At 46.0% G+C, this 23,546-nt stretch overlaps 1 protein-coding gene across 1 annotated transcript in view; it reads right to left on the minus strand.

Moving 5' to 3' along the window:
- Nucleotides 1–751: 751 nt before the first annotated feature.
- LOC131199358 (maestro heat-like repeat-containing protein family member 7) overlaps nucleotides 752–23,546 on the minus strand; it is a 61,709-nt gene continuing 38,914 nt past the window's right edge. Inside the window, exons 21-27 of the mRNA XM_058185063.1 lie at nucleotides 17,606–17,754; nucleotides 15,978–16,077; nucleotides 5,336–5,401; nucleotides 4,083–4,539; nucleotides 3,880–4,008; nucleotides 2,710–2,801; nucleotides 752–868 (exon numbers count right to left, since the gene is read on the minus strand). Of these exons, the coding sequence (XP_058041046.1) occupies nucleotides 4,262–4,539; nucleotides 5,336–5,401; nucleotides 15,978–16,077; nucleotides 17,606–17,754 (593 nt within the window). The 3' untranslated portion in view covers nucleotides 752–868; nucleotides 2,710–2,801; nucleotides 3,880–4,008; nucleotides 4,083–4,261. The remainder of the gene's footprint in view (nucleotides 869–2,709; nucleotides 2,802–3,879; nucleotides 4,009–4,082; nucleotides 4,540–5,335; nucleotides 5,402–15,977; nucleotides 16,078–17,605; nucleotides 17,755–23,546) is intronic.

Raw genomic sequence — 23,546 nt, forward strand, 5'->3', positions numbered from 1 at the left:
GTTGTTCCCGCCTCTCCTGTCTACGAAACCTAGGGTCCAGCCAGGCCTGATTTCCATCAGCTGGTCTGGAGGCGTGGTCTGGGGGGCGGGAAAGAGTCAGGGGATGGAGGCGTCGTTATCTCCTCCACCTGGCCTGCCTCTGGCTCTTGGAGCTGAGCCAGGGAAGCCGGTGCTCCCGAGGTAAGTCCTGATGGCCCTTCCCCCTCACTTTCCAAGTCACTTTCTGGTCTGGCTCGGAGGGAGCAGACACAACACAACATGGCATTGGTGGCATGTTCTCTTGCAAGCGTTTTGTGTTCAGATGAACTGGGTTTGTTTTTTTTAATCTCTCAAAGAACCTGATCAAGTTCTTGCATTCCGCAGCCTGCAGAGTTTGGAAAACTCTGTAAAACAAATAAATCTACCTGCTTTAAAACTTTGCCCAAAGGGTCATACCTGGGTCAAAGAAACGAGACAACTGATTTATGTATCTTGGGGACCAACCAACCCAACGTAAATTATTCCAGAAGTTGGCGTCTGGTTTATTGCTTTTCCTTCTGTTTCTTTTGATGTTTAAACTTTGCCTGCTGCTGAGAGTCACCTGGAGGATGGAACTGATTTATTCCAAACCGAAAGAATGAATAACAAAATTTTTGATAAAGAAAATGGGAGCGAACTGGAATCCGCCGGTTATTCCTGTCTGCAAAAGAGCCTGATAAAAACTAGCAAAATTTTCCACAGGCCCATGTAAGAAGCTGCAATCTGTGAATACTTTTGAAATCTTTATTTATTGTGCATTCTTCTGAAGTAAGAATGAATTATTCTGGGTTTTCTATCACATATTAGGGGTTTGTAGTCTTGGTTTGATCTGTTCTTCAGGAGGCTGCCTCTAGATAAAAGGAAAAAGAGAGAAATATACATATACATATATTGATAGATACATACACACATATACATATACATACATATGTACATATTGTTGTGGTCCGCCAGCAGCCTGCAGAGCTGGCAGCAGACAGTGAGGAGGCTGTGGAGGACGATGGACCAGTCCTGGAGTCAGGGGAGGCCCGGATGAGAGCTCTGCGTCGGAGGCAGAGAGGGGGCCAGGGCCATCTGGGAGTGATGCACAAACTCAGGAGCCTCCAGAGGTGGACAGCAGAGAGGCAGAGGAACAGGAGGAGCCTGATCCTAATGCACACATGAGAAAAGCTGCCAGAAGGCAAGAGCAGCTAAAGCAAAAAGGATGACTCAGGAGTAAGGCCAGGAGATGATTGGCCCCTCCCATAAGGCTTAAAAGACCAGCAACAGCGTTTGGGCTCTTTGTCGGAAAACAATGTTAATAGCCTTGCTCCTTGTCTTGCTGCATTTATTTCTTGCTGCAACTGTTCTTGGGTTCTTTGTAGGAAAGCAACGTTGCTACAATAGTTTCTTGTTGGGGTCTCCTGTTTCTGAATTTCGTGGGATTCTTGCCAAGAAAAGCCTTTGGCAGGGTGCCAAAGAAGACAAAGGTTTGTGATAAGGCCGAAGGACTTTTTCTGAAGGACTTTCGAAAATAAAACCAACCGGAAAAGAAGATCCAGCATGATTTTTCAGGATGCTCATAATATAAGCCCTACCCCATAAATAAGCCCCAGTTAAGATTGTCAGCAGACGGAGGTGTTTAGTACTGTATTTCCCCCAAAATAAGACCTAACCAGAAAATAAGCCAGAACGAGTCTTTTGGAGCAAAAATTAATATAAGACCCGGTCTTATTTTGGGGAAAACACGGTGCAATATTCATTCAATATTATATTTCTTGAACTGTTTCATTTAAGGCCAAATTTAGATTATAATTCTAATTCGTTTTGGGGACTTTTGCTGGAAAATAGAATGAAGGGATTTATAGCGGGGGTGAAATCTATTTTTTTTTGCTACCGATTCTGTGGCCGTGGCTTGGTGGGCGTGGCTTGATGGGGGGTTTCATGTGACTGGGTGGGCGTGGCTATGTGACTGGGGGATCAAACAACAGAAACTCACTAGCAATGTCCTGCTGGAGCAGGGTTGGACTAGATGACCTCTAGGTCCCTTCCAGCCCTGGATTATCCTCTGTCTAGTGGCAGGTTTGTATTCCTTCCTTCCTTCCTTCCTTCCTTCCTTCCTTCCTTCCTTCCTTCCTTCCCTCCCTCCTTTCTTTCTCTCTCTCTCTCTCAAAAATGAACATCCCCCCCACACACACACCCCGTTTCCCCTTCCAGCAGGCTTGCTGAACAAGCCAAAAAACGGGGTGGGGGAGAGTCCATTTTTCCTCCCAGCAGGCTTCAGAAAAACTTCAGGGAAGCCTGCTGGGAGGAAAAACAGACTCTCCCCCCCCCACCGTTTTTTGGCTAGCACCCAGCTGAGCTGCGCGATCATCAAAGGCTTTTTTTTTTACTTTTAAAGCATTTTTTCTTCGGCCGAAAAAATGCTTTTAAAAGTAAAAAAAAGCCACACCTCTGATGATCACGCAGCTGAACTGGGCATGTGCGGTGGGGTGGCCAGGGATTATTGCTACCAGTTCTCCGAACCACCCGCTGCCATCGTTACTGGATCGCGTGATCCGGTCCGAACCGGGAGCATTTCACCCTTGAATTATAGTAAACAATAAAAAATAAACGAGTTGTAGCTAGTCTAACCACTAAATGCTATTCCCAGATTGGCCACATGAGGGCAGCAATGGCTCATTATTTTTCAGAGATCTTTTGTGATCTTACCATCTGCCATGAAGCTCCTTGGTCTTGCTCCCCAGCAGATTCCAGATATTGTTTTAATTCCCAAAAAAATTCCCATCCTGCAGTTCCCAGTTCTGTAGCAAAGAAAGGCAAGAGTTGGACCACAGCTACGAAAGCCCTCGCTCTCGTTGCAACTCCAGGTAGTCCTCACTTAACGACCTGGTGCTACTTATGACCTTGTTCCAAACTTACGACCGCTGCAACTGCCCCTGTGGTCATTTGCCCTTACAACTGACCACAGAGATGCTGCAGCTGTAGCCCTGCCTATCTCCTCCCATCCCCCCCACGGGGTCCCGGAGGCTTCCCCATCCCTCGGTCCCCCAGGTAAGTCTCCCGCTTACCCCCCCCCCCAAATCACCCATCATGCACATACCTTCTTACACCATCACCCATCATGCTCTTACTGTGCATGCACTGACTTTTCAAGATTTTCCAGAGTTTTCTGCAGTGCTCTACAATCTGGGCACACACCTGGAATTATTCCAGATGCGGCCGCCATATTTGCCTTGATTTCACGTCACTCAAAAAAATGGCGCCCGACTCTGCAATCGCCTCCCGGGGCTGTCCAATCTCTTCTGCACAGTGCTCCAGGAAACTCCGCTTAACGACCGACACGTTCAATTAACAGCTGCAGCCAAGAAAGCAGGGCGGTGGGAGTTGTTAAGGCGAGGCTGTCTCGCTTAACGGCCGTCACTATAGGGTAGCCCTGGACCTATGGCCACAGCAATTTTCCATTGCTGAGCAAAGCAGCTGTTATGCAAGTTTTGGCCCAGTTTAGGACTTTTCTTGACACGGTTGTTAAAGCGAGTCATTGCAGTTGCTAAGTGAACCATGCGGTCGTTAAGCGAATCTGGCTTCCTCCATTGACTTTGCTTGTCGGAAGATGGCTAAAAAGGTGACAAATGGTGATCACGTGACCCCAGGACGCTGCAACAGTCATAAGTACATGCCAGTTGCCCAGCATCGGATGTTTGATCACATGACCATGGAGAATACCACAACGGTCGTAAGTGCGAGAACTGATCCTAAGTCGCTTTTGTCAGTGCTGTTGTAACTTTCAACTGTCACAAAACGAAAAGTTGTAAGTCCCTTTTTTCGGTACTGTTGTAACTTTGAATGGTCATGACACGAAAATTGTACGTCAAGCATTACCTGGATCGAGTTTGAGTTGGCTGCTTTCAATCGTTGCCGATTCTTCTCGGCGGGGCAGTTTTCATTCCCTTTCCAATTTGTTCCTCATCCTTGTAAGTTGCTCAGAGTTGTGGCAGGAGAAAACGGACACTACAAAGAAATGTGGATGGGTAAGTTCTGCTCGACATGGAAATTCACCAGATCGGCATCGCTACAAAATTCACCTTGCCGGGACCGCCTTGGATTTCTGGACACTACCGCAGGACTGGACCGCATCCGACGCCAGCTTTCTCGCAAGGATCCCTTCGAGATTGGGAGGTTCTAGATCAGTTCTGCTGCAGCCCATCACTCCTTGAGGAACCAGCTGCCTGGCGTGCTCTGCCATCCTTCCCATGGAGGTGGGTCAAGTTTGGCGTGTCGCCCCGGACTGTCGCCTCCTGACGAAGCCAGTCACGATCCTATGAGAGACCGGAGACGATGGATTCCAACGATGGGTCAGGGAAGGATCCGGCGCTTCCCAGTGTCCCTGAGAGAAGAGCCGTTCTTCCCTCTCCAGGTTGAAATGAGTCTGGCTTCGCAGCGCGATGGAGGGGCCCCCGCAGGCATCCTGGACCATCTGCATGGCTTCCATGGCGGCCACGCGGACCGAAGGATCGGGGTCGTGCTGCAGTTTGGAAAGGGCTGGAAGAGAGGAAATCGAGGTGGTCAGAGAACAGCCTCAACGGGCGGAGAAGGTGAAAGAATCGGACACGCTGCCCTCGACTTGTCAGTCCTGAAACTGACCTGGCCGAAGCCATCTTGGAGCTTCAGTGTTGCCACACTGGAGTTGAGGGTCGGGGAGGAGGGAATTAGAGATAGCTGGGGTTGTGTAGCCAAAACAAAATACTTTCTCTTGGGAACCAAGGACGTTCTCACACCTAGGTTGAGGAGGGAGGAGTTATGTTGCCCGGCAACCAAGCGGCATCGTGATTGGATCATGTGACTGAATGTTTGGGGTTAAGGGAAAACGTTCTCTTTTTAACAAGGTGCAAACGGTGGGAACCTTCAGAGTCGGTTTTTCACCGGATTTGTGCCAATATGATCTATCCAATAAAGCTAATCTCTGAGGAATCCACCTGCCTCAGAGTCTTGCTTGCTATGGGCCTGTTCCTTGGAACCCTGACATGACTTACAGCAGTTCATTTAGTGACCATTCAAAGTTACAACGGCACGGGAGGGGGGAGTGACTTAGGACCATTTTTCACACTTTTGACTGTTGAGTTATCTCCGTGGTCACCCCATCCAAATTCGGTCGCTTGGCAATGGACTCACATTTATGACGGTTGCAGCGTCCCCCGGGGGGGGGTCGCGTGATCTCCTTTTGCGACCTTCCAACAAGCGAAGTCAGTGAGGAAGCCAGACTCAACTTAACGACCGGGTGATTCATTTAATAACTGTAATGGTTCACTTAACGAGGATCTGTGTTGCTGTTACTTACAGATGAATATCAAGTCCTTGTTCTCTTGAGTGATGGCCACAGGATCTGCCGATTGAGTGACACAGCCTGAAAGGTCAGAGAAGGGGAACGGATAAGAACCGCAGATGTTGTGGCCACAGCTGGAAGATTTCTGGCAGGGTCCACCTTGCCCAGGCTGTGGCCAAGACCAAACCAATCAGGGCTATGCAGATCATTGAAATCATATTTGGCCCTCAGTGGTCATGCTACCACCTGGACCACTGCACCAGACTGCCTCTCAATCACACACTCCCAGTTTGCCTAAATAAAAGAATGTTTCACGAATGTCCCAAATCCTGGTTGTGCGTCAGAGAGCAGACTGTCTCATGAAAAGCAAACTTCAAAGATCAACCCCCAGAGCAGTGGAAAAATCCTCCGTGGTCTGCCACCATTTCGCTGCCCGCGTGTGCGCGCAATGCATGCCAAACGCTTGCTGTGTGCGTAGCGTGCAACAAACACACGCTTCCTGTGGAAAAAGGGCACTTAACAAGGTAAGTAGAACAGCGAGGCGGGGGGGGGGGAACAGCTGTGCTGCGCTATTTAGATTCTCTAGAAAGAAGGATTTCCTGCTTTCTAGCGAATATAAATTGCGCAGCGCAGCTGATCATGGAAATACCGGTTCGGAGCAATCGGTAGCTTTTTTTTTTACTACCAGTTCGCTGAACCGGTAGATTTTATCACTACCGGTTCACCCGAACCGGTACGAACCGGTAGGATTTCACCACTGCCCCAGAGGTCATGCAATCATTGATATACAAATTTAGTTTCAATAAAGCTTCAGCAAATGTGTGCATGTGTGTGTATGTATGCATGTATGTATGTATGTATGTATGTATCATGTTTCCCCGAAAATAAGACCCTATTGAATATTTTTTTGAACCCTGAAATAAGCTCTTGGCCTTATTGCCATGCGCTCAGAAGCCTGAATGGGCTTATTATCAGTGGGTGTCTTATTTTGGGGGAACCAGGGTATGTATAGACACACAAACTCACAGACAGAGAGACAGAGAGAGAATGTGGACAATACAATACAGGTAGTCCTCGACTTACAACAGTTCATTTAGTGACCATTCAAAAGCTACAAAGGCACTGAAAATTTATGGCCGTTTTTCAGGGTTATGAAGGTGGCAGCCATCCCCACGTCATCGAAATTCAGACGCGTGCAAACTGACTCGTATTTATGACGGTCGCAGTGTCCTAGGGTCACATGATCCCCTTTTGCGACCTACTGATAATCAAAGTCAATGGGGAAGCCAGATTCACTTAACAACCGTGTTACTCATTTAATAACTGCAGTGTTCACTTAACAACTGTATTACAAACAAGCATAATGATCAGGGAGGGGATTCAGCCGGTTTGAGCCAATTCGGGCGAACCGGTAGTGGCGACCTGTGGGTGGGCCTGCCTACCTGCCTTGGCGCTATGCCGTCCTATTTAGCCATGTTTTCTAAGCCGCGCTAATGCATACAAGCCGCACGCATGAGCAAAGTGCAGGCACAGAAGGTCAGATGCGTGCACTCACATTTTTGTCATGCGGCCAACCGGTGGTAAAATTATGTGAAACCCACCTATGATAATGTTTCACTTGGCCTTATTGCCATGCGCTCAGAAGCCTGAATGGTGGCAAGGAATAATAAGCCCATTCAGTGGCAAGGAATTCAGTGGCAAGGAATAAGTGGCAAGGAAGATTGTAAAATGGGACAAAACTCACTTAACAAATGTCTCACTTAGTGACTTAAATTTTGGGTTCAATTGGCATTGTAAGTTCAAGATTACTTAAACAGGCTGTCCTCGACTTACAACCCCCAACTGGACCCAGAACTGCTCACTAAGGCAGCTGTTAAGGGATTTGCACCCAATTTTATGACCTTCTTTGCCATGGATGTTAAGCGAATCACAGTCATTAAGGGAATTTGGCTTCCCCCCACTGAATTTGCTTGGCAAGAAGCTGGCTGGGAAGGTTGCAAAGGTTGATCGTGTGAACCCGGGACGCTGAAACCGTTAAAAATACGAGTCAGTTGCCAAGCATCCGAATTTTGATCATGTGATCAGGGGAGTGCAAGGACTAGTTGTAAGTCATATATTTCATGCCTTTATAATTCGCTAAATGAGGGGTCGTAAGTTGAGGGCGAGTCGTACACAGTCTCAAAACCAAACACTTTTGCCTTTCTGAAATGCCTCTCCCCCGGTTCAGGTGGGCTTAGTTGCCTTCAACAAACTCGCCTTTTATCTCTCTTCCACCCACAACCTCTCACGTTTTCCCCGGAATTCCCTGGAGTGTATTACTTTCGATATAGGTTCCAGAATTCCCCAGCCAGAGTGGTACAAGACAGGTCAACTTCAACTCCCAGAATTCCCCAGCTAGAAGAGTACAAGAGGGGTGGCCTTCAACTCCCAGAATTCCCCAGCCAGAGTGGTACAAGAGAGGTCAACTTCAACTCCCAGAATTCCCCAGCTAGAAGAGTACAAGAGGGATGGCCTGCAACTCCCAGAATTCCCCAGCTAGAAGAGTACAAGAGGGGTGGCCTTCAACTCCCAGAATTCCCCAGCTAGACAAGTACAAGAGGGGTGGCCTTCAACTCCCAGAATTCCCCAGCTAGAAGAGTACAAGAGGGATGGCCTGCAACTCCCAGAATTCCCCAGCTAGAAGAGTACAAGAGGGATGGCCTGCAACTCCCAGAATTCCCCAGCTAGACGAGTACAAGAGGGGTGGCCTTCAACTCCCAGAATTCCCCAGTCAGAGTAATACAAGAGGGATGGCCTGCAACTCCCAGAATTCCCCAGCTAGACGAGTACAAGAGGGGTGGCCTTCAACTCCCAGAATTCCCCAGTCAGAGTAATACAAGAGGGATGGCCTTCAACTCCCAGAATTCCCCAGCTAGAAGAGTACAAGAGGGATGGCCTGCAACTCCCAGAATTCCCCAGCTAGAAGAGTACAAGAGGGATGGCCTGCAACTCCCAGAATTCCCCAGCTAGACGAGTACAAGAGGGGTGGCCTTCAACTCCCAGAATTCCCCAGTCAGAGTAATACAAGAGGGATGGCCTGCAACTCCCAGAATTCCCCAGCTAGACGAGTACAAGAGGGGTGGCCTTCAACTCCCAGAATTCCCCAGTCAGAGTAATACAAGAGGGATGGCCTTCAACTCCCAGAATTCCCCAGCTAGAAGAGTACAAGAGGGATGGCCTGCAACTCCCAGAATTCCCCAGCTAGAAGAGTACAAGAGGGATGGCCTGCAACTCCCAGAATTCCCCAGCTAGACAAGTACAAGAGGGGTGGCCTTCAACTCCCAGAATTCCCCAGCCAGAGTGGTACAAGAGAGGTCAACTTCAACTCCCAGAATTCCCCAGCTAGAAGAGTACAAGAGGGATGGCCTGCAACTCCCAGAATTCCCCAGCTAGAAGAGTACAAGAGGGGTGGCCTTCAACTCCCAGAATTCCCCAGCTAGAAGAGTACAAGAGGGGTGGCCTTCAACTCCCAGAATTCCCCAGCTAGAAGAGTACAAGAGGGGTGGCCTTCAACTCCCAGAATTCCCCAGCTAGAAGAGTACAAGAGGGGTGGCCTTCAACTCCCAGAATTCCCCAGCTAGAAGAGTACAAGAGGGGTGGCCTTCAACTCCCAGAATCCCCCAGTCAGAGTAATACAAGAGGGATGGCCTGCAACTCCCAGAATTCCCCAGCTAGACGAGTACAAGGGGGGTGGCCTTCAACATTTATTTTGTCACAACAGAATACACAAACAAATGTCATAGATAAAACAGCATATCTTGAAGAATATATATATATATATATATATATATATATATATATATATATATATATATATATATATATATATATATATATATATATATATATATATATATATATATATATATATAGGTCTTTGGTTGTTCGGGTTTTCTCCGTGTAAAATTGGAAGTGTCTTGGCGGCGTTTCGGCGAAGTCTCATTCGTCATCTTCAGGCTTCAACCGTGCTTCTGGGAGCAATGTGTGATCGCAGCTGTTTCTTCCTTTTAACTGCTAGTGGGGTTTGAACTGATTGGGTGGGAGCTTGGCTGTGCTCTGATTGGATGGGGTTTTCTGTGCTCTGATTGGCTGGGGTGTGTCCTGTGTTGGTGGGGGCTTGGTTGTGCTCAGTCTAATCTGTGCTGCAGGGGATTTGAGCTGGTGAGCTGCACTGCTGCTGTTTGGCTTCGTGTTCGTGGTCGTGCTACATCTTCATAGTGGGTGTCAGTCTGCTGCATGTATGGATTGGAGGGTTTGAAATGGCTAATGTTGCAGCTGCGGTCTGGCTTCTGGTCCTTGGTCGTGCTTCCTGATCAGTGTGGGTTTGGGTGTGCTTCTGGGTGGATGTGTGGTGGTGACATCCTGTGTGGACCTCGTGAGTGTGGGTCTGGTGTCATTCCTCGTGTTAGGGACACGTTTGTCAATAAGGCAGGTTTCCAAATGGCTGGTAGGCGGGAGGTATCATCTCGTTTGTTCATGCTGTGTGGGCGTTTTTCTATCTCAATGGCTTCTCTGATTATTCTGTTGTTAAAGTGTTCAGTTTTGGCGATAGTTCTGGTCTTTTTAAAGTCAATATCGTGTCCTGTGACTTTAAAGTGTTGGACCAGGGAAGAAGTTAGTTCCTCTTTTTGAATGAGTTCTTGTGTTCTTCAATCGTGCACTTATTCTTCTGTTGGTTTGTCCAATGTATGTGGTGGGGCAGGCGGTGCATGGGATTTCATATACTCCTTGATTTTCTAACTCAATTTTGTCTTTGGGGTTTCTTAGGATGGTGGATATTTTTTGGTTTGTGCAGAATGCTGTCTTGATGTTATGTTTGTGGAGGATCTTGCTGATTCTGTCTGTGGTGCCTTTTATATATGGGAGGAGGGCTGTGCCATTTTCTTGCTCTCTGTCTTGGGTTTTAGTGGGGGGTTCTTTTGGATTAGTTTGGTAATCTTATTTCTCTGGAATCCATTGGATGTTAGTACGTTTGTGAGAGTGTGTAGTTCGGTTTTAGGTGTTGTTCATCAGCTAAGCATTTTGTTCTAGAGATGAGTGTCTTGGCTCTGAGTTGATCTGTGCTGGGTGGTGGTGTGAGAGTGCATGCAGATAGCGGTTTGTGTGTGTTTTCTTCTGGTAGATGGTGTGTCCTAGGGAGCCATTGGGTTTCTTGTAGACTAAGACATCTAGGAAGGGAAGTTGGTTGTTAACTTCTGTTTCCATGGTGAACTGTATTTTGGGGTGTAGGCTATTGAGGTGTGTGAGGAAGTTTTCAAGTTTTCTTTCCCGTGTGGCCAGATTATGAAGGTGTCGTCTACATATCTGAGCCAGAGTTTGGGTTTGTGATCAGATTTTTCTAGTGCTTGGGTTTCAAAGTGTTCCATGTAGAGGTTGGCAATGACAGGTGAGAGGGTGATCCCATGGGTGCGCCTTCTATTTGTTTGTATTTTTGTCCGTTATAGATGAAGTATGTGTTGGATAGGCAGTGGTTGGTCAGATCTAGTATGTGCTTGGGGGTTATATTTGTTTTGGATAGCTGTCAAGGCTTCTTTGATTGGCACTTGGGTGAAGAGGATATGACATCAAAGCTCACGAGTAGGTCGCTGGGCTGTAAGTTTTGTTTCTTTATGATCTCTATGAACTGGAATGAGTTTTTACGTGTGAGGTGATGGATTCTGCATAGGGCTGTAGTTGTTTGGCGAGAAATTTGGCTAGGTTTTGTAGAGGTGAGCCTATGGAGCTGACTATGGGTCTGAGTGGGGTTCCTTCTTTGTGTATCTTGGGAGGCCGTGAGCTTAGGGCATCTGGATGATTTCTCTCTGGGAATGATTCTTTGTTGGATTTCTTCGCTGATGGGGAGGCTTTTATTTTGGATCTAGTGGTTTTCTAGGTAGGTGGTGGGGTCTGTTTTAGGGGCTTGTATGCAGGGTCTTGGAGTAGGTTGGTTAATTTGGTTTGGTAGTCAGATGTGTTCATAACCACCGTGGCGTTGCCCTTGTCTGCTGGTAGGATTATTATGCTGGTATCTTTTTCAGGTTAAGTAGTGCTGTCTGTTCCTCTTTGGGTAAGTTGCTTTTGGGTGGCTTGCTGCTGCAGAGGATGTTGGTGATTCGAGTCTGATTTTGTTAGCGTCATCGGGGTTGATTTTGGTCAGGCTGGTTTCAACTCCGCATATAATGGTCTCAGTGGGGATGTATTTGGGAGTGACTGCAAAGTTGAATCCTTTGGAAAGGACATCGGTTTCAGCTTTGGTGAGGATCCTATCTGAGATGTTATGCACTGTTTGTTTCATGTGTTGCTGTGAGGGTGGAGGGTTTGTTTCTGGCGTTCTTGTAGTCTTGAGTTTGTTGGTGTGCGTGTCTGTCTTGAGGGTGGTCGGTGTTTCGGCCCCCCAGACGGCAAGTTGTTTGGATTTGTCCCAAAGTGCAGGGTGCATCTTGTTGCTGAGTTTGAGGTGAAGTGTGAGGAGATCTTTGTTGATTTGATCTAGGAGGAATCTTTTTGTGTGAAGTTCATTTCTGATTAAGGCCAATTCTGTTCTTTTTAGGATGCGTTTGGTGGCTGCAGAGTTGGAGTGGAATTTCAATTGGAAGCATTTGGGGATTAAATTTTGATCGCGGCAGTTTCGTAGGAATGCGAGGTCACATAAAATGGAAGCTCTTTGGACTTCTAGTTTTTCATAGGTCCTGGTCAGATGGTGGATTTCCTCCCCGTAGAGGTGCAATATTTGTTTTCTGAGGTTTTCACGGTTGTTTGTATATAGGTCTTTGGTTGTTGGGTTTTCTCCGTGTAAAGTTGGAAGGGTCTTGGCGACGTTTCGACGAAGTCTCATTCGTCATCTTCAGGCTTCAGCTTCGTGCTTCTGGGAGCAATGTGTGATCGCAGCTGTTTCTTCCTTTTAACTGCTAGTGGGGGTTTGAACTGATTGGGTGGGAGCTTGGCTGTGCTCTGATTGGATGGGGTTTTTTCTGTGCTCTGATTGGATGGGGGTGTGTCCTGTGTTGGTGGGGGCTTGGTTGTGCTCAGTCTAGTCTGTGCTGCAGGGGGATTTGAGCTGGTGACCTGCATAGCTGTTGTTTGGCTTTGTGGTCGTGCTACATCTTCATAGTGGGTATCAGTCTGCTGCATGAATGGATTGGAGGGGTTTGAAATGGCTAATGTTGCAGCTGCGGTCTGGCTTCTGGTCCTTGGTCGTGCTTCATGATCAGTGTGGGTTTGGATCTGCTTTCTGGGTGGATGTGTGGTGGTGACATCCTGTGTGGACCTCGTGAGTGTGGGTCTGGTGTCATTCCTCGTGTTAGGGACTCGTTTGTCAATAAGGGCAGGTTTCCAAATGGCTGGTAGGCGGAGGTGTCATCTCGTTTGTTCATGCTGTGTGGGCGTTTTTCTATCTCAATGGCTTCTCTGATTATTCTGTTGTTAAAGTGTTCAGTTTTGGCGATAGTTCTGGTCTTTTTAAAGTCAATATCATGTCCTGTGACTTTAAAGTGTTGGACCAGGGAAGAAGTTGGTTCCTCTTTTTTGAATGAGTTCTTGTGTTCTTCAATGCGTGCACTTATTCTTCTGTTGGTTTGTCCAATGTATGTGGTGGGGCAGGCGGTGCATGGGATTTCATATACTCCTTGATTTTCTAACTCAATTTTGTCTTTGGGGTTTCTTAGGATGGTGGATATTTTTTGGTTTGTGCAGAATGCTGTCTTGATGTTATGTTTGTGGAGGATCTTGCTGATCCTGTCTGTGGTGCCTTTTATATATGGGAGGAGGGCTGTGCCATTTTCTTGCTCTCTGTCTTGGGTTTTAGTGGGGGGTTCTTTTTGGATTAGTTTGGTAATCTTATTTCTCTGGAATCCATTGGATGTTAGTACGTTAGTGAGAGTGTCTAGTTCGGGTTTTAGGTGTTGTTCATCAGCTAAGCATTTTGTTCTGGAGATGAGTGTCTTGGCTACGGAGTTGATCTGTGCTGGGTGGTGGTGTGAGAGTGCGTGCAGATAGCGGTTTGTGTGTGTTTTCTTCTGGTAGATGGTGTGTGCTAGGGAGCCATTGGGTTTTCTGTAGACTAAGACATCCAGGAAGGGAAGTTGGTTATTAACTTCTGTTTCCATGGAAGTTGGTTATTAACTTCTGTTTCCATGGTGAACTGTATTTTGGGGTGTAGGCTATTGAGGTGTGTGAGGAAGTTGTCAAGTTTTTCTTTCCCGTGTGGCCAGATTATGCACTTTGGGACAAATCCAAACAACTTGCCATCTGGAGAGCCGAAACACAGACCACCCTCAAGACAGACACGCACACCAACAAACTCCGAAGACTACAAGAACGCCAGAAACAAACCCCTCCACCCTCACAGCAACACATGAAACAAACAGTGCATAACATCTCAGATAGGATCCTCACCAAAGCTGAAACCGATGTCCTTTCAAAGTTCAACTTTGCAGTCACTCCCAAATACATCCCCACGAAACCATTATATGCGGAGTTGAAACCAGCCTGACCAAAATCAACCCGATGGCGCTAACAAAATCAGACTCGAGATCTCCAACATCCTCTGCAGCAGCAAGCCACCCAAAAGCAACTTACCCAAGAGGAACAGACAGCACTACTTAACCTGAAAAAGATACCAGCATAATAATCCTACCAGCAGACAAGGGCAGCGCCACGGTGGTTATGAACACATCTGACTACCAAACCAAATTAACCAACCTACTCCAAGACCCTGCATACAAGCCCCTAAAACAGACACCACCTACCTAGAAAAACCACTAGATCCAAAATAAAAGCCTCCCCATCAATAGAAGAACCAACAAAGAATCATTCCCAGAGAAATCATCCAGATGCTAAGCTCTCCCTCACCCAAGATACACAAAGAAGGAACACTCAGACCCATAGTCAGCTCCATAGGCTCACCTCTACAAAACCTAGCCAAATTTCTCGCCAAACAACTACAGCCCTATGCAGAATCCATCACCTCACATAAAAACTCATTCCAGTTCATAGAGATCATAAAGAAACAAAACTTGAGCACCTATGAGCGATGTCACCCTCTTCACCCAGTGCCAATCAAAGAAGCCTTGACAGCTATCCAAAACAAATATAACCCCCAAGCACATCCTAGATCTGACCAACCACTGCCTATCAACTATACTTCATCTATAATGGACAAAAATACAAACAAATGAAGGCGCACCCATGGGATCACCCCTCTCACCTGTCATGCCAACCTCTACATGGAACACTGAAACCCAAGCACAGAAAATCTGATCCATGAAACCCCAAACTCTGGCTCAGAATCGTGACACCTTCACAATCTGGCCACAGGAAAGAAAAACTTGCTCCTCACACCTCAATAGCCTACACCCCAAAATACAGTTCACCATGGAAACAGAAGTTGCACCAACTTCCTTCCTGATGTCAGTCTACAGAAAACCCAATGGCTCCCTAGACACACCATCTACCAGAAGAAAACACACACAAAGCTATCTGCACGATCTCACACCACCACCCAGCACAGATCAACTCCGTAGCAAGACACTCATCTCTAGAACAAAATGCTTAGCTGATGAACAACACCTAAAACCCGAACTGACACTCTACAACGTACTAACATCCAATGGATTCCAGAAATAAGATTACCGCTAATCCAAAAGAACCCCCACTAAAATCCAAGACAGAGAACAAGAAAACGGCACAGCCTCCTCCCATATATAAAAGGCACCAGACAGAATCAGCAAGATCCTCCACAAACATAACATCAAGACACCATTCTCCGCAGACAAGAAAATATCCACCATCCTAAGAAACCCCAAAGACAAAATTGAGTTAGAAAATCAAGGAGTATATGAAATCCCATGCACCGCCTGCCCCACCACATACATTGGACAAACCAACAGAAGAATAAGTGCGCATTGAAGAACACAAGAACTCATTCAAAAAGAGGAACTAACTTCTTCCTGGTCCAACACTTTAAAGTCACAGGACATGATATTGACTTTAAAAGACCAGAACTACTATCGTAAACTGAACACTTTAACAACAGAATAATCAGAGAAGCCATTGAGATAGAAAACGCCCACACAGCATGAACAAACGAGATGACACCTCCGCCTACCAGCCATTTGAAACCCGCCTTATTGACAAACGAGTCCCTAACACGAGGAATGACACCAGACCCACACTCACAAGGTCCACACAGGATGTCACCACCGCACATCCACCCAGAAAGCAGACCCAAACCCACACTGATCATGAAGCACGACCAAGGACCAGAAGCCAGACCGCAGCTGCAACATTAGCCATTTCAAACCCCTCCAATCCATTCATGCAGCAGACTGACACCCACTATGAAGATGTAGCACGACCACAAAGCCAAACAACAGCTATGCAGCTCACCAGCTCAAATCCCCCTGCAGCACAGACTAGATTGAGCACAACCAAGCCCCCACCAACACAGGACACACCCCCATCCAATCAGAGCACAAAACCCCATCCAATCAGAGCACAGCCAAGCTCCCACCCAATCAGTTCAAACCCCACTAGCAGTTAAAAGGAAGAAACAGCTGCGATCACACATTGCTCCCAGAATTCCCCAGCTAGAAGAGTACAAGAGGGGTGGCCTTCAACTCCCAGAATCCCCCAGTCTCACCGATAAAGATGGTAGCTGCTCTCCGGATGGAAACCTGGGGACACTGAAGATGATCCAGGCATTGGAGCAAGACGGCTGGGATGGTTTTTACTTTCCAGGACTGTCAAAGGGCAAAGAGAGAAGGAAACCATCATTTTCTCACCACAGGCCTCAGAATCATAACAGGGAAGGGACCTTGGAGGTCATCTAGCCCAACCCACTGCTCGAGCAGGAGACCCTATCCCCATTTTTTATTTATTTATTTATTTTTGTCACAACAGTATACACAAACAAATGTCATAGATAAAACAGCATATCTTGAAGAATATATATATATATATATATATAAATAAAATTATGCATCAACTATATTAATTGGATATAACGAAGGAAAACAATAGGACAGGAATGGTAGGCACTTTTGTGCTCTTATGCACGCCCCTTATAGTCCTCTCAGGAATGGGGTGAGGTCAATAGTAGACAGCTTTTGGTTGAAGATTTTGGGATTTTGAGTAGAGACTATGGAGTCAGGTAATGATTATAATAATAATAATAATAATAATAATAATAATAATAATAATAATAATAATAATAATAATAATAATAAAAATAAAAATAATAAGTAAAATAATAATAATAATAATAATAATAATAATAATAATAATAATAATAATAATAATAATAATAATAATAAGTAAAATAATAATAATAATAATATTTTAATTTGTATACCGCCCTTCTCCCGAAGGACTCAGGGCGGTGAACAGGCAGATAAAATATAAATACACACAGTAATTAAAAACATCCCTTAAAAACTAATTCAAATGCCCAAAATGTTAAAAACGTACTCAGAAATAACAAAATTTTAAAAACCCATCCAATAAAAATAAAAATCAGGCTAGTCCAGCCATACGAAATAAATAAGTTTTAAGTTCGCGGCGAATAATAATAATAATAATAATAATAATAATAATAATAATAATAATAATAATAATAATAATAATAATAATAATAATAATTAATAATAATGTCATTTCAGACAAGGGACTGCCTAGTTTCTTCTTAAAAGCCTCCGGTGTTAGAACGCCCACAACTTCTGGAGGGAGGATATTTGTGTTTTCAGCAAAATTAAAATTAAAAATAAAAATGGAATGGATAAAAGTTATTTGCTTAATGGCCACTTGATTCCTCAACACTGTCAGACTATTTACTGAATCTGCACTACTATTAATCTTCTCATCGTTCCCATCACCCATCTCCTTCCACTTATGACTGTATGACTATAACTTGTTGCTGGCAATCCTTATGATTTATATTGATATACTGACCATCAATTGTGTTGTAAATGTTGTACCTTGATGAATTTATCTTTTCTTTTATGTACCCTGAGAGCTTAAGCACCAAGACAAATTCCTTGTGTGTCCAATCACACTTGGCCAATAAAAATTCTATTCTATTCTATTCTATTAGTTCAGAGTCTTCAAAGTTGGCCGCTTTAAGACTTGTGGACTTCAACTCCCAGAATTCTCCAGCCAGCTGGCTGGAGAATTCTGGGAGTTGAAGTCCACAAGTCTTAAAGCGGCCAACTTTGAAGACCTCTGACTCAGTTGATTCACATAAGATCCCGCAAAGGACGAAGCATAACTCACAATTTGACGGCAGAGGCTCTCTGGGATCAGCGGGTGATCGTGCCAGGCTTTCTTGCTGCTGATCTTCTTCGGAAGGGACCAACCCAGAAACCGGAAGCATCTGAGAAGGGCTTCCTGGCAACTCTGCGGGAACAGGGACAAAATGCCAGCTGCAATTCCAAAGGGACGGGCATGGCTTTTTCGAGCACATCTGTTTACATTCACCCTTCTTTCCTTCCTCCCTTTTAAAAATACAGCCACCGCTGAGCCCAAGAGTCCCATTGCTAAGCAAGACAGTTGTCAAGAGAGTTTTCTCCCCATATTATGACCTTCCTTGCCACATGGTCGTTAAGTGAATCACTGCCGTTGTTAAGTGAGTCACACGGCCGTTAAGTGAATCTGGCTCCCCCCTGTAGACTTTGCTCATAAGAGGGGGATCATAAGACCCCAGGAGGACATTGCGACCGTCGTAAATAGAAGTCAGTGTCAATTTTGATTACGTGACCATGTGGAGAGGCTGCAGCGGCCGTAAGTGTGAAAAACGGTCGTAAGTCCCCTTTTTCAGCGCCGTTGTAACTTTGAACCCTCAGTAAACGAACAGTTGTAAGTCAAGGACTGTCTTAAATAAAGGGCAATGGAGAGGCCATGCGTGGCAAACTCAGTTAGATTCTGAAGCATCGTGTATTTCCCAGCCTGCTTTAGATGCCTTTAGGAGGGAGAAGGAATGGGCTCCTTGAAGATCCTCCATCCTCCCCCCACCCCCGTCAAAAAAATGGGGTGAATTTTGCACAGGGCAGCTGACAAATTACAAGCTGCAGCCCTGAGTTCAAAAGGCGACTCTCCCATTGAGAACTGCACGGGGCTAGATTCCTCCACTCAATTCACCTTCACCTTAATAAGAATAACGGAGCCAGAAGGGACCTTGGCGGTCTTCTAGTCCAGCCCCCTGCTCAAGCAGGAAACCCTCTCCCATTTCAGACGAAGGATTAAGAACCTCCAGCATTGGAGCACCTACAACTTCTGGAGGCAAGCCGTTCCTCTGATCTAATTGTGTTCACTGTCAGGAAATTTCTCTTTATACCTAGATTGCTTCGCTTCTTGATGAATTTCCATCTATTGCTTCTTGTTCCTTCAGGTGCTTCAGGTCCTGTGGAGAATAGGTGGACCCTCCTCTGGGGGGGTCCTCCTCCTCCTCTTCTCTGGGGCAGCCCTTCAAATATTGGAAGATGCTATCATGTCCCCCCTCTCCCCTTAGTCCTTCTGGGCATCTTACAGTTAGATAACATCAAGCATGGACAAGTTAAAAATGTGATTGGTAAAGAATGCATCCAAAGAATCATAGAATCGTAAGATTGGAAGGGACTTTGGAGGTCTTCTAGTCCAACCCCCTGCTCGAGTAGACCTTATTCCATTCTGGACAAATAGTTGTACAATCTCTTCTTGAAAATCTCCACTGATTGAATTGGGAAGAAAATTTTCTTTGGGAGAAACGCAGGAGAAAACCCGAATAACCAAAGACCTACATACAAACACCCACGAAAACCTCAGAAAACATATATGTTTTCTGAGGTTTTCACGGGTGTTTGTATATAGGTCTTTGGTTGTTCGGGTTTTCTCCTGTGTAAGATTGGAAGTGTCTTGGCGACGTTTCGACGAAGTCTCATTCGTCATCTTCAGGCTTCAGCTTCGTGCTTCTGGGAGCAATGTGTGATCGCAGCTGTTTCTTCCTTTTAACTGCTAGTGGGGGTTTGAACTGATTGGGAGGGAGCTTGGCTGTGCTCTGATTGGATGGGGGTTTTTCTGTGCTCTGATTGGCTGGGGTGTGTCCTGTGTTGGTGGGGCTTGGTTGTGCTCAGTCTAGTCTGTGCTGCAGGGGGATTTGAGCTGGTGAGCTGCATAGCTGTTGTTTGGTTTTGTGGTCGTGCTACATCTTCATAGTGGGTGTCAGTCTGCTGCATGAATGGATTGGAGGGGTTTGAAATGGCTAATGTTGCAGCTGCGGTCTGGCTTCTGGTCCTTGGTCGTGCTTCATGATCAGTGTGGGTTTGGGTCTGCTTTCTGGGTGGATGTGCGGTGGTGACATCCTGTGTGGACCTTGTGAGTGTGGGTCTGGTGTCATTCCTCGTGTTAGGGACTCGCTTGTCAATAAGGGCGGTTTCCAAATGGCTGGTAGGCGGAGGTATCATCTCGTTTGTTCATGCTGTGTGGGCGTTTTTCTATCTCAATGGCTTCTCTGATTATTCTGTTGTTAAAGTGTTCAGTTTTGGCGATAGTTCTGGTCTTTTTAAAGTCAATATCATGTCCTGTGACTCTAAAATGTTGGACCAGGGAAGAAGTTGGTTCCTCTTTTTTGAATGAGTTCTTGTGTTCTTCAATGCATGCACTTATTCTTCTGTTGGTTTGTCCAATGTATGTGGTGGGGCAGGCGGTGCATTTTAGAGTCACAGGACATGATATTGAATTTAAAAAGACCAGTATATTGGTATCTGTTATTATTCCAGTGATTATCAGTGAAGCCATCGAGATAGAAAACGCCACACAGCATGAACAACCGAGATGATACCTCCCGCCTACCAGCCATTTGGAAACCTGCCCTTATTGACAAACGTGTCCCTAACACGAGGAATGACACCAGACCCACACTCACAGGTCCACACAGGATGTCACCACCACACATCCACCCAGAAAGCACACCCAAACCCACACTGATCAGGAAGCACGACCAAGGACCAGAAGCCAGACCGCAGCTGCAACATTAGCCATTTCAAACCCCTCCAATCCATACATGCAGCAGACTGACACCCACTACGAAGATGTAGCACGACCACCAACAAAGCCAAACAGCAGCAGTGCAGCTCACCAGCTCAAATCCCCTGCAGCACAGATTAGATTGAGCACAACCAAGCCCCCACCAACACAGGACACACCCCCATCCAATCAGAGCACAGAAAAACCCCCATCCAATCAGAGCACAGCCAAGCTCCCACCCAATCAGTTCAAACCCCCACTAGCAGTTAAAAGGAAGAAACAGCTGCGATCACATTGCTCCCAGAAGCACAAGCTGAAGCCTGAAGATGACGAATGAGACTTAAACGTCGCCAAGACACTTCCAATTTTACACGGGAGAAAACCCGAACAACCAAAGACCTATATACAAACACCCGTGAAAACCTCAGAAAACAAATATTGCACCTCTACGGGGAGGAAATCCACCATCTGACCAGGACCTATGAAAAACTAGAAGTCCAAAGAGCTTCCATTTTATGTGACCTCGCATTCTCTGAAACTGCTGATCAAAATTTAATCCCCAAATGCTTCCAATTGAAATTCCACTCCAACTCTGCAGCCACCAAACGCATCCTAAGAGAACAGAATTGGCCTTAATCAGAAATGAACTTCACACAAAAAGATTCCTCCTAGATCAAATCAACAAAGATCTCCTCACACTTCACCTCAAACTCAGCAACAAGATGCACCCGGCACTTTGGGACAAATCCAAACAACTTGCCGTCTGGAGAGCCGAAACACAGACCACCCTCAAGACAGACACGCACACCAACAAACTCCGAAGACTACAAGAACGCCAGAAACAAACCCCTCCACCCTCACAGCAACACATGAAACAAACAGTGCATAACATCTCAGATAGGATCCTCACCAAAGCTGAAACCGATGTCCTTTCCAAAGGATTCAACTTTGCAGTCACTCCCAAATACATCCCCACTGAGACCATTATATGCGGAGTTGAAACCAGCCTGACCAAAATCAACCCCGATGACGCTAACAAAATCAGACTCGAAATCACCAACATCCTCTGCAGCAGCAAGCCACCCAAAAGCAACTTACCCAAGAGGAACAGACAGCACTACTTAACCTGAAAAAGATACCAGCATAATAATCCTACCAGCAGACAAGGGCAGCGCCACGGTGGTTATGAACACATCTGACTACCAAACCAAATTAACCAACCTACTCCAAGACCCTGCATACAAGCCCCTAAAACAGACCCCACCACCTACCTAGAAAAACCACTAGATCCAAAATAAAAGCCTCCCCATCAGCGAAGAAATCCAACAAAGAATCATTCCCAGAGAGAAATCATCCAGATGCCCTAAGCTCTATGGCCTCCCAAGATACACAAAGAAGGAACCCCACTCAGACCCATAGTCAGCTCCATAGGCTCACCTCTACAAAACCTAGCCAAATTTCTCGCCAAACAACTACAGCCCTATGCAGAATCCATCGCCTCACACGTAAAAACTCATTCCAGTTCATAGAGATCATAAAGAAACAAAACTTACAGCCCAGCGACCTACTCGTGAGCTTTGATGTCATATCGCTCTTCACCCAAGTGCCAATCAAAGAAGCCTTGACAGCTATCCAAAACAAATATAACCCCCCCAAGCACATCCTAGATCTGACCAACCACTGCCTATCCAACACATACTTCATCTATAATGGACAAAAATACAAACAAATAGAAGGCGCAACCATGGGATCACCCCTCTCACCTGTCATTGCCAACCTCTACATGGAACACTTTGAAACCCAAGCACTAGAAAATCTGATCACAAACCCAAACTCTGGCTCAGATATGTAGACGACACCTTCATAATCTGGCCACACGGAAAGAAAAACTTGAAAACTTCCTCACACACCTCAATAGCCTACACCCCAAAATACAGTTCACCATGGAAACAGAAGTTAACAACCAACTTCCTTCCTAGATGTCTTAGTCTACAGAAACCCAATGGCTCCCTAGGACACACCATCTACCAGAAGAAAACACACACAAACCGCTATCTGCATGCACTCTCACACCACCACCCAGCACAGATCAACTCCGTAGCCAAGACACTCATCTCTAGAACAAAATGCTTAGCTGATGAACAACACCTAAAAACCGAACTACACACTCTCACAAACGTACTAACATCCAATGGATTCCAGAGAAATAAGATTACCAAACTAATCCAAAAAGAACCCCCCACTAAAACCCAAGACAGAGAGCAAGAAAATGGCACAGCCCTCCTCCCATATATAAAAGGCACCACAGACAGAATCAGCAAGATCCTCCACAAACACAACATCAAGACAGCATTCTGCACAAACAGAAAAATATCCACCATCCTAAGAAACCCCAAAGACAAAATTGAGTTAGAAAATCAAGGAGTATATGAAATCCCATGCACCGCCTGCCCCACCACATACATTGGACAAACCAACAGAAGAATAAGTGCACGCATTGAAGAACACAAGAACTCATTCAAAAAAGAGGAACCAACTTCTTCCCTGGTCCAACACTTTAAAGTCACAGGACATGATATTGACTTTAAAAAGACCAGAACTATCGCCAAAACTGAACACTTTAACAACAGAATAATCAGAGAAGCCATTGAGATAGAAAAACGCCCACACAGCATGAACAAACGAGATGACACCTCCCGCCTACCAGCCATTTGGAAACCTGCCCTTATTGACAAACGTGTCCCTAACACGAGGAATGACACCAGACCCACACTCACGAGGTCCACACAGGATGTCACCACCACACATCCACCCAGAAAGCACACCCAAACCCACACTGATCAGGAAGCACGACCAAGGACCAGAAGCCAGACCGCAGCTGCAACATTAGCCATTTCAAACCCCTCCAATCCATACATGCAGCAGACTGACACCCACTACGAAGATGTAGCACGACCACAAAGCCAAACAACAGCTATGCAGCTCACCAGCTCAAATCCCCTGCAGCACAGATTAGACTGAGCACAACCAAGCCCCCACCAACACAGGACACACCCCAGCCAATCAGAGCACAGAAAAACCCCATCCAATCAGAGCACAGCCAAGCTCCCACCCAATCAGTTCAAACCCCACTAGCAGTTAAAAGGAAGAAACAGCTGCGATCACACATTGCTCCCAGAAGCACGAAGCTGAAGCCTGAAGATGACGAATGAGA

This window comes from Ahaetulla prasina, chromosome 5, assembly GCF_028640845.1.
Source record: "Ahaetulla prasina isolate Xishuangbanna chromosome 5, ASM2864084v1, whole genome shotgun sequence".
NCBI classification, from domain to species: Eukaryota; Metazoa; Chordata; class Lepidosauria; order Squamata; family Colubridae; genus Ahaetulla; species Ahaetulla prasina.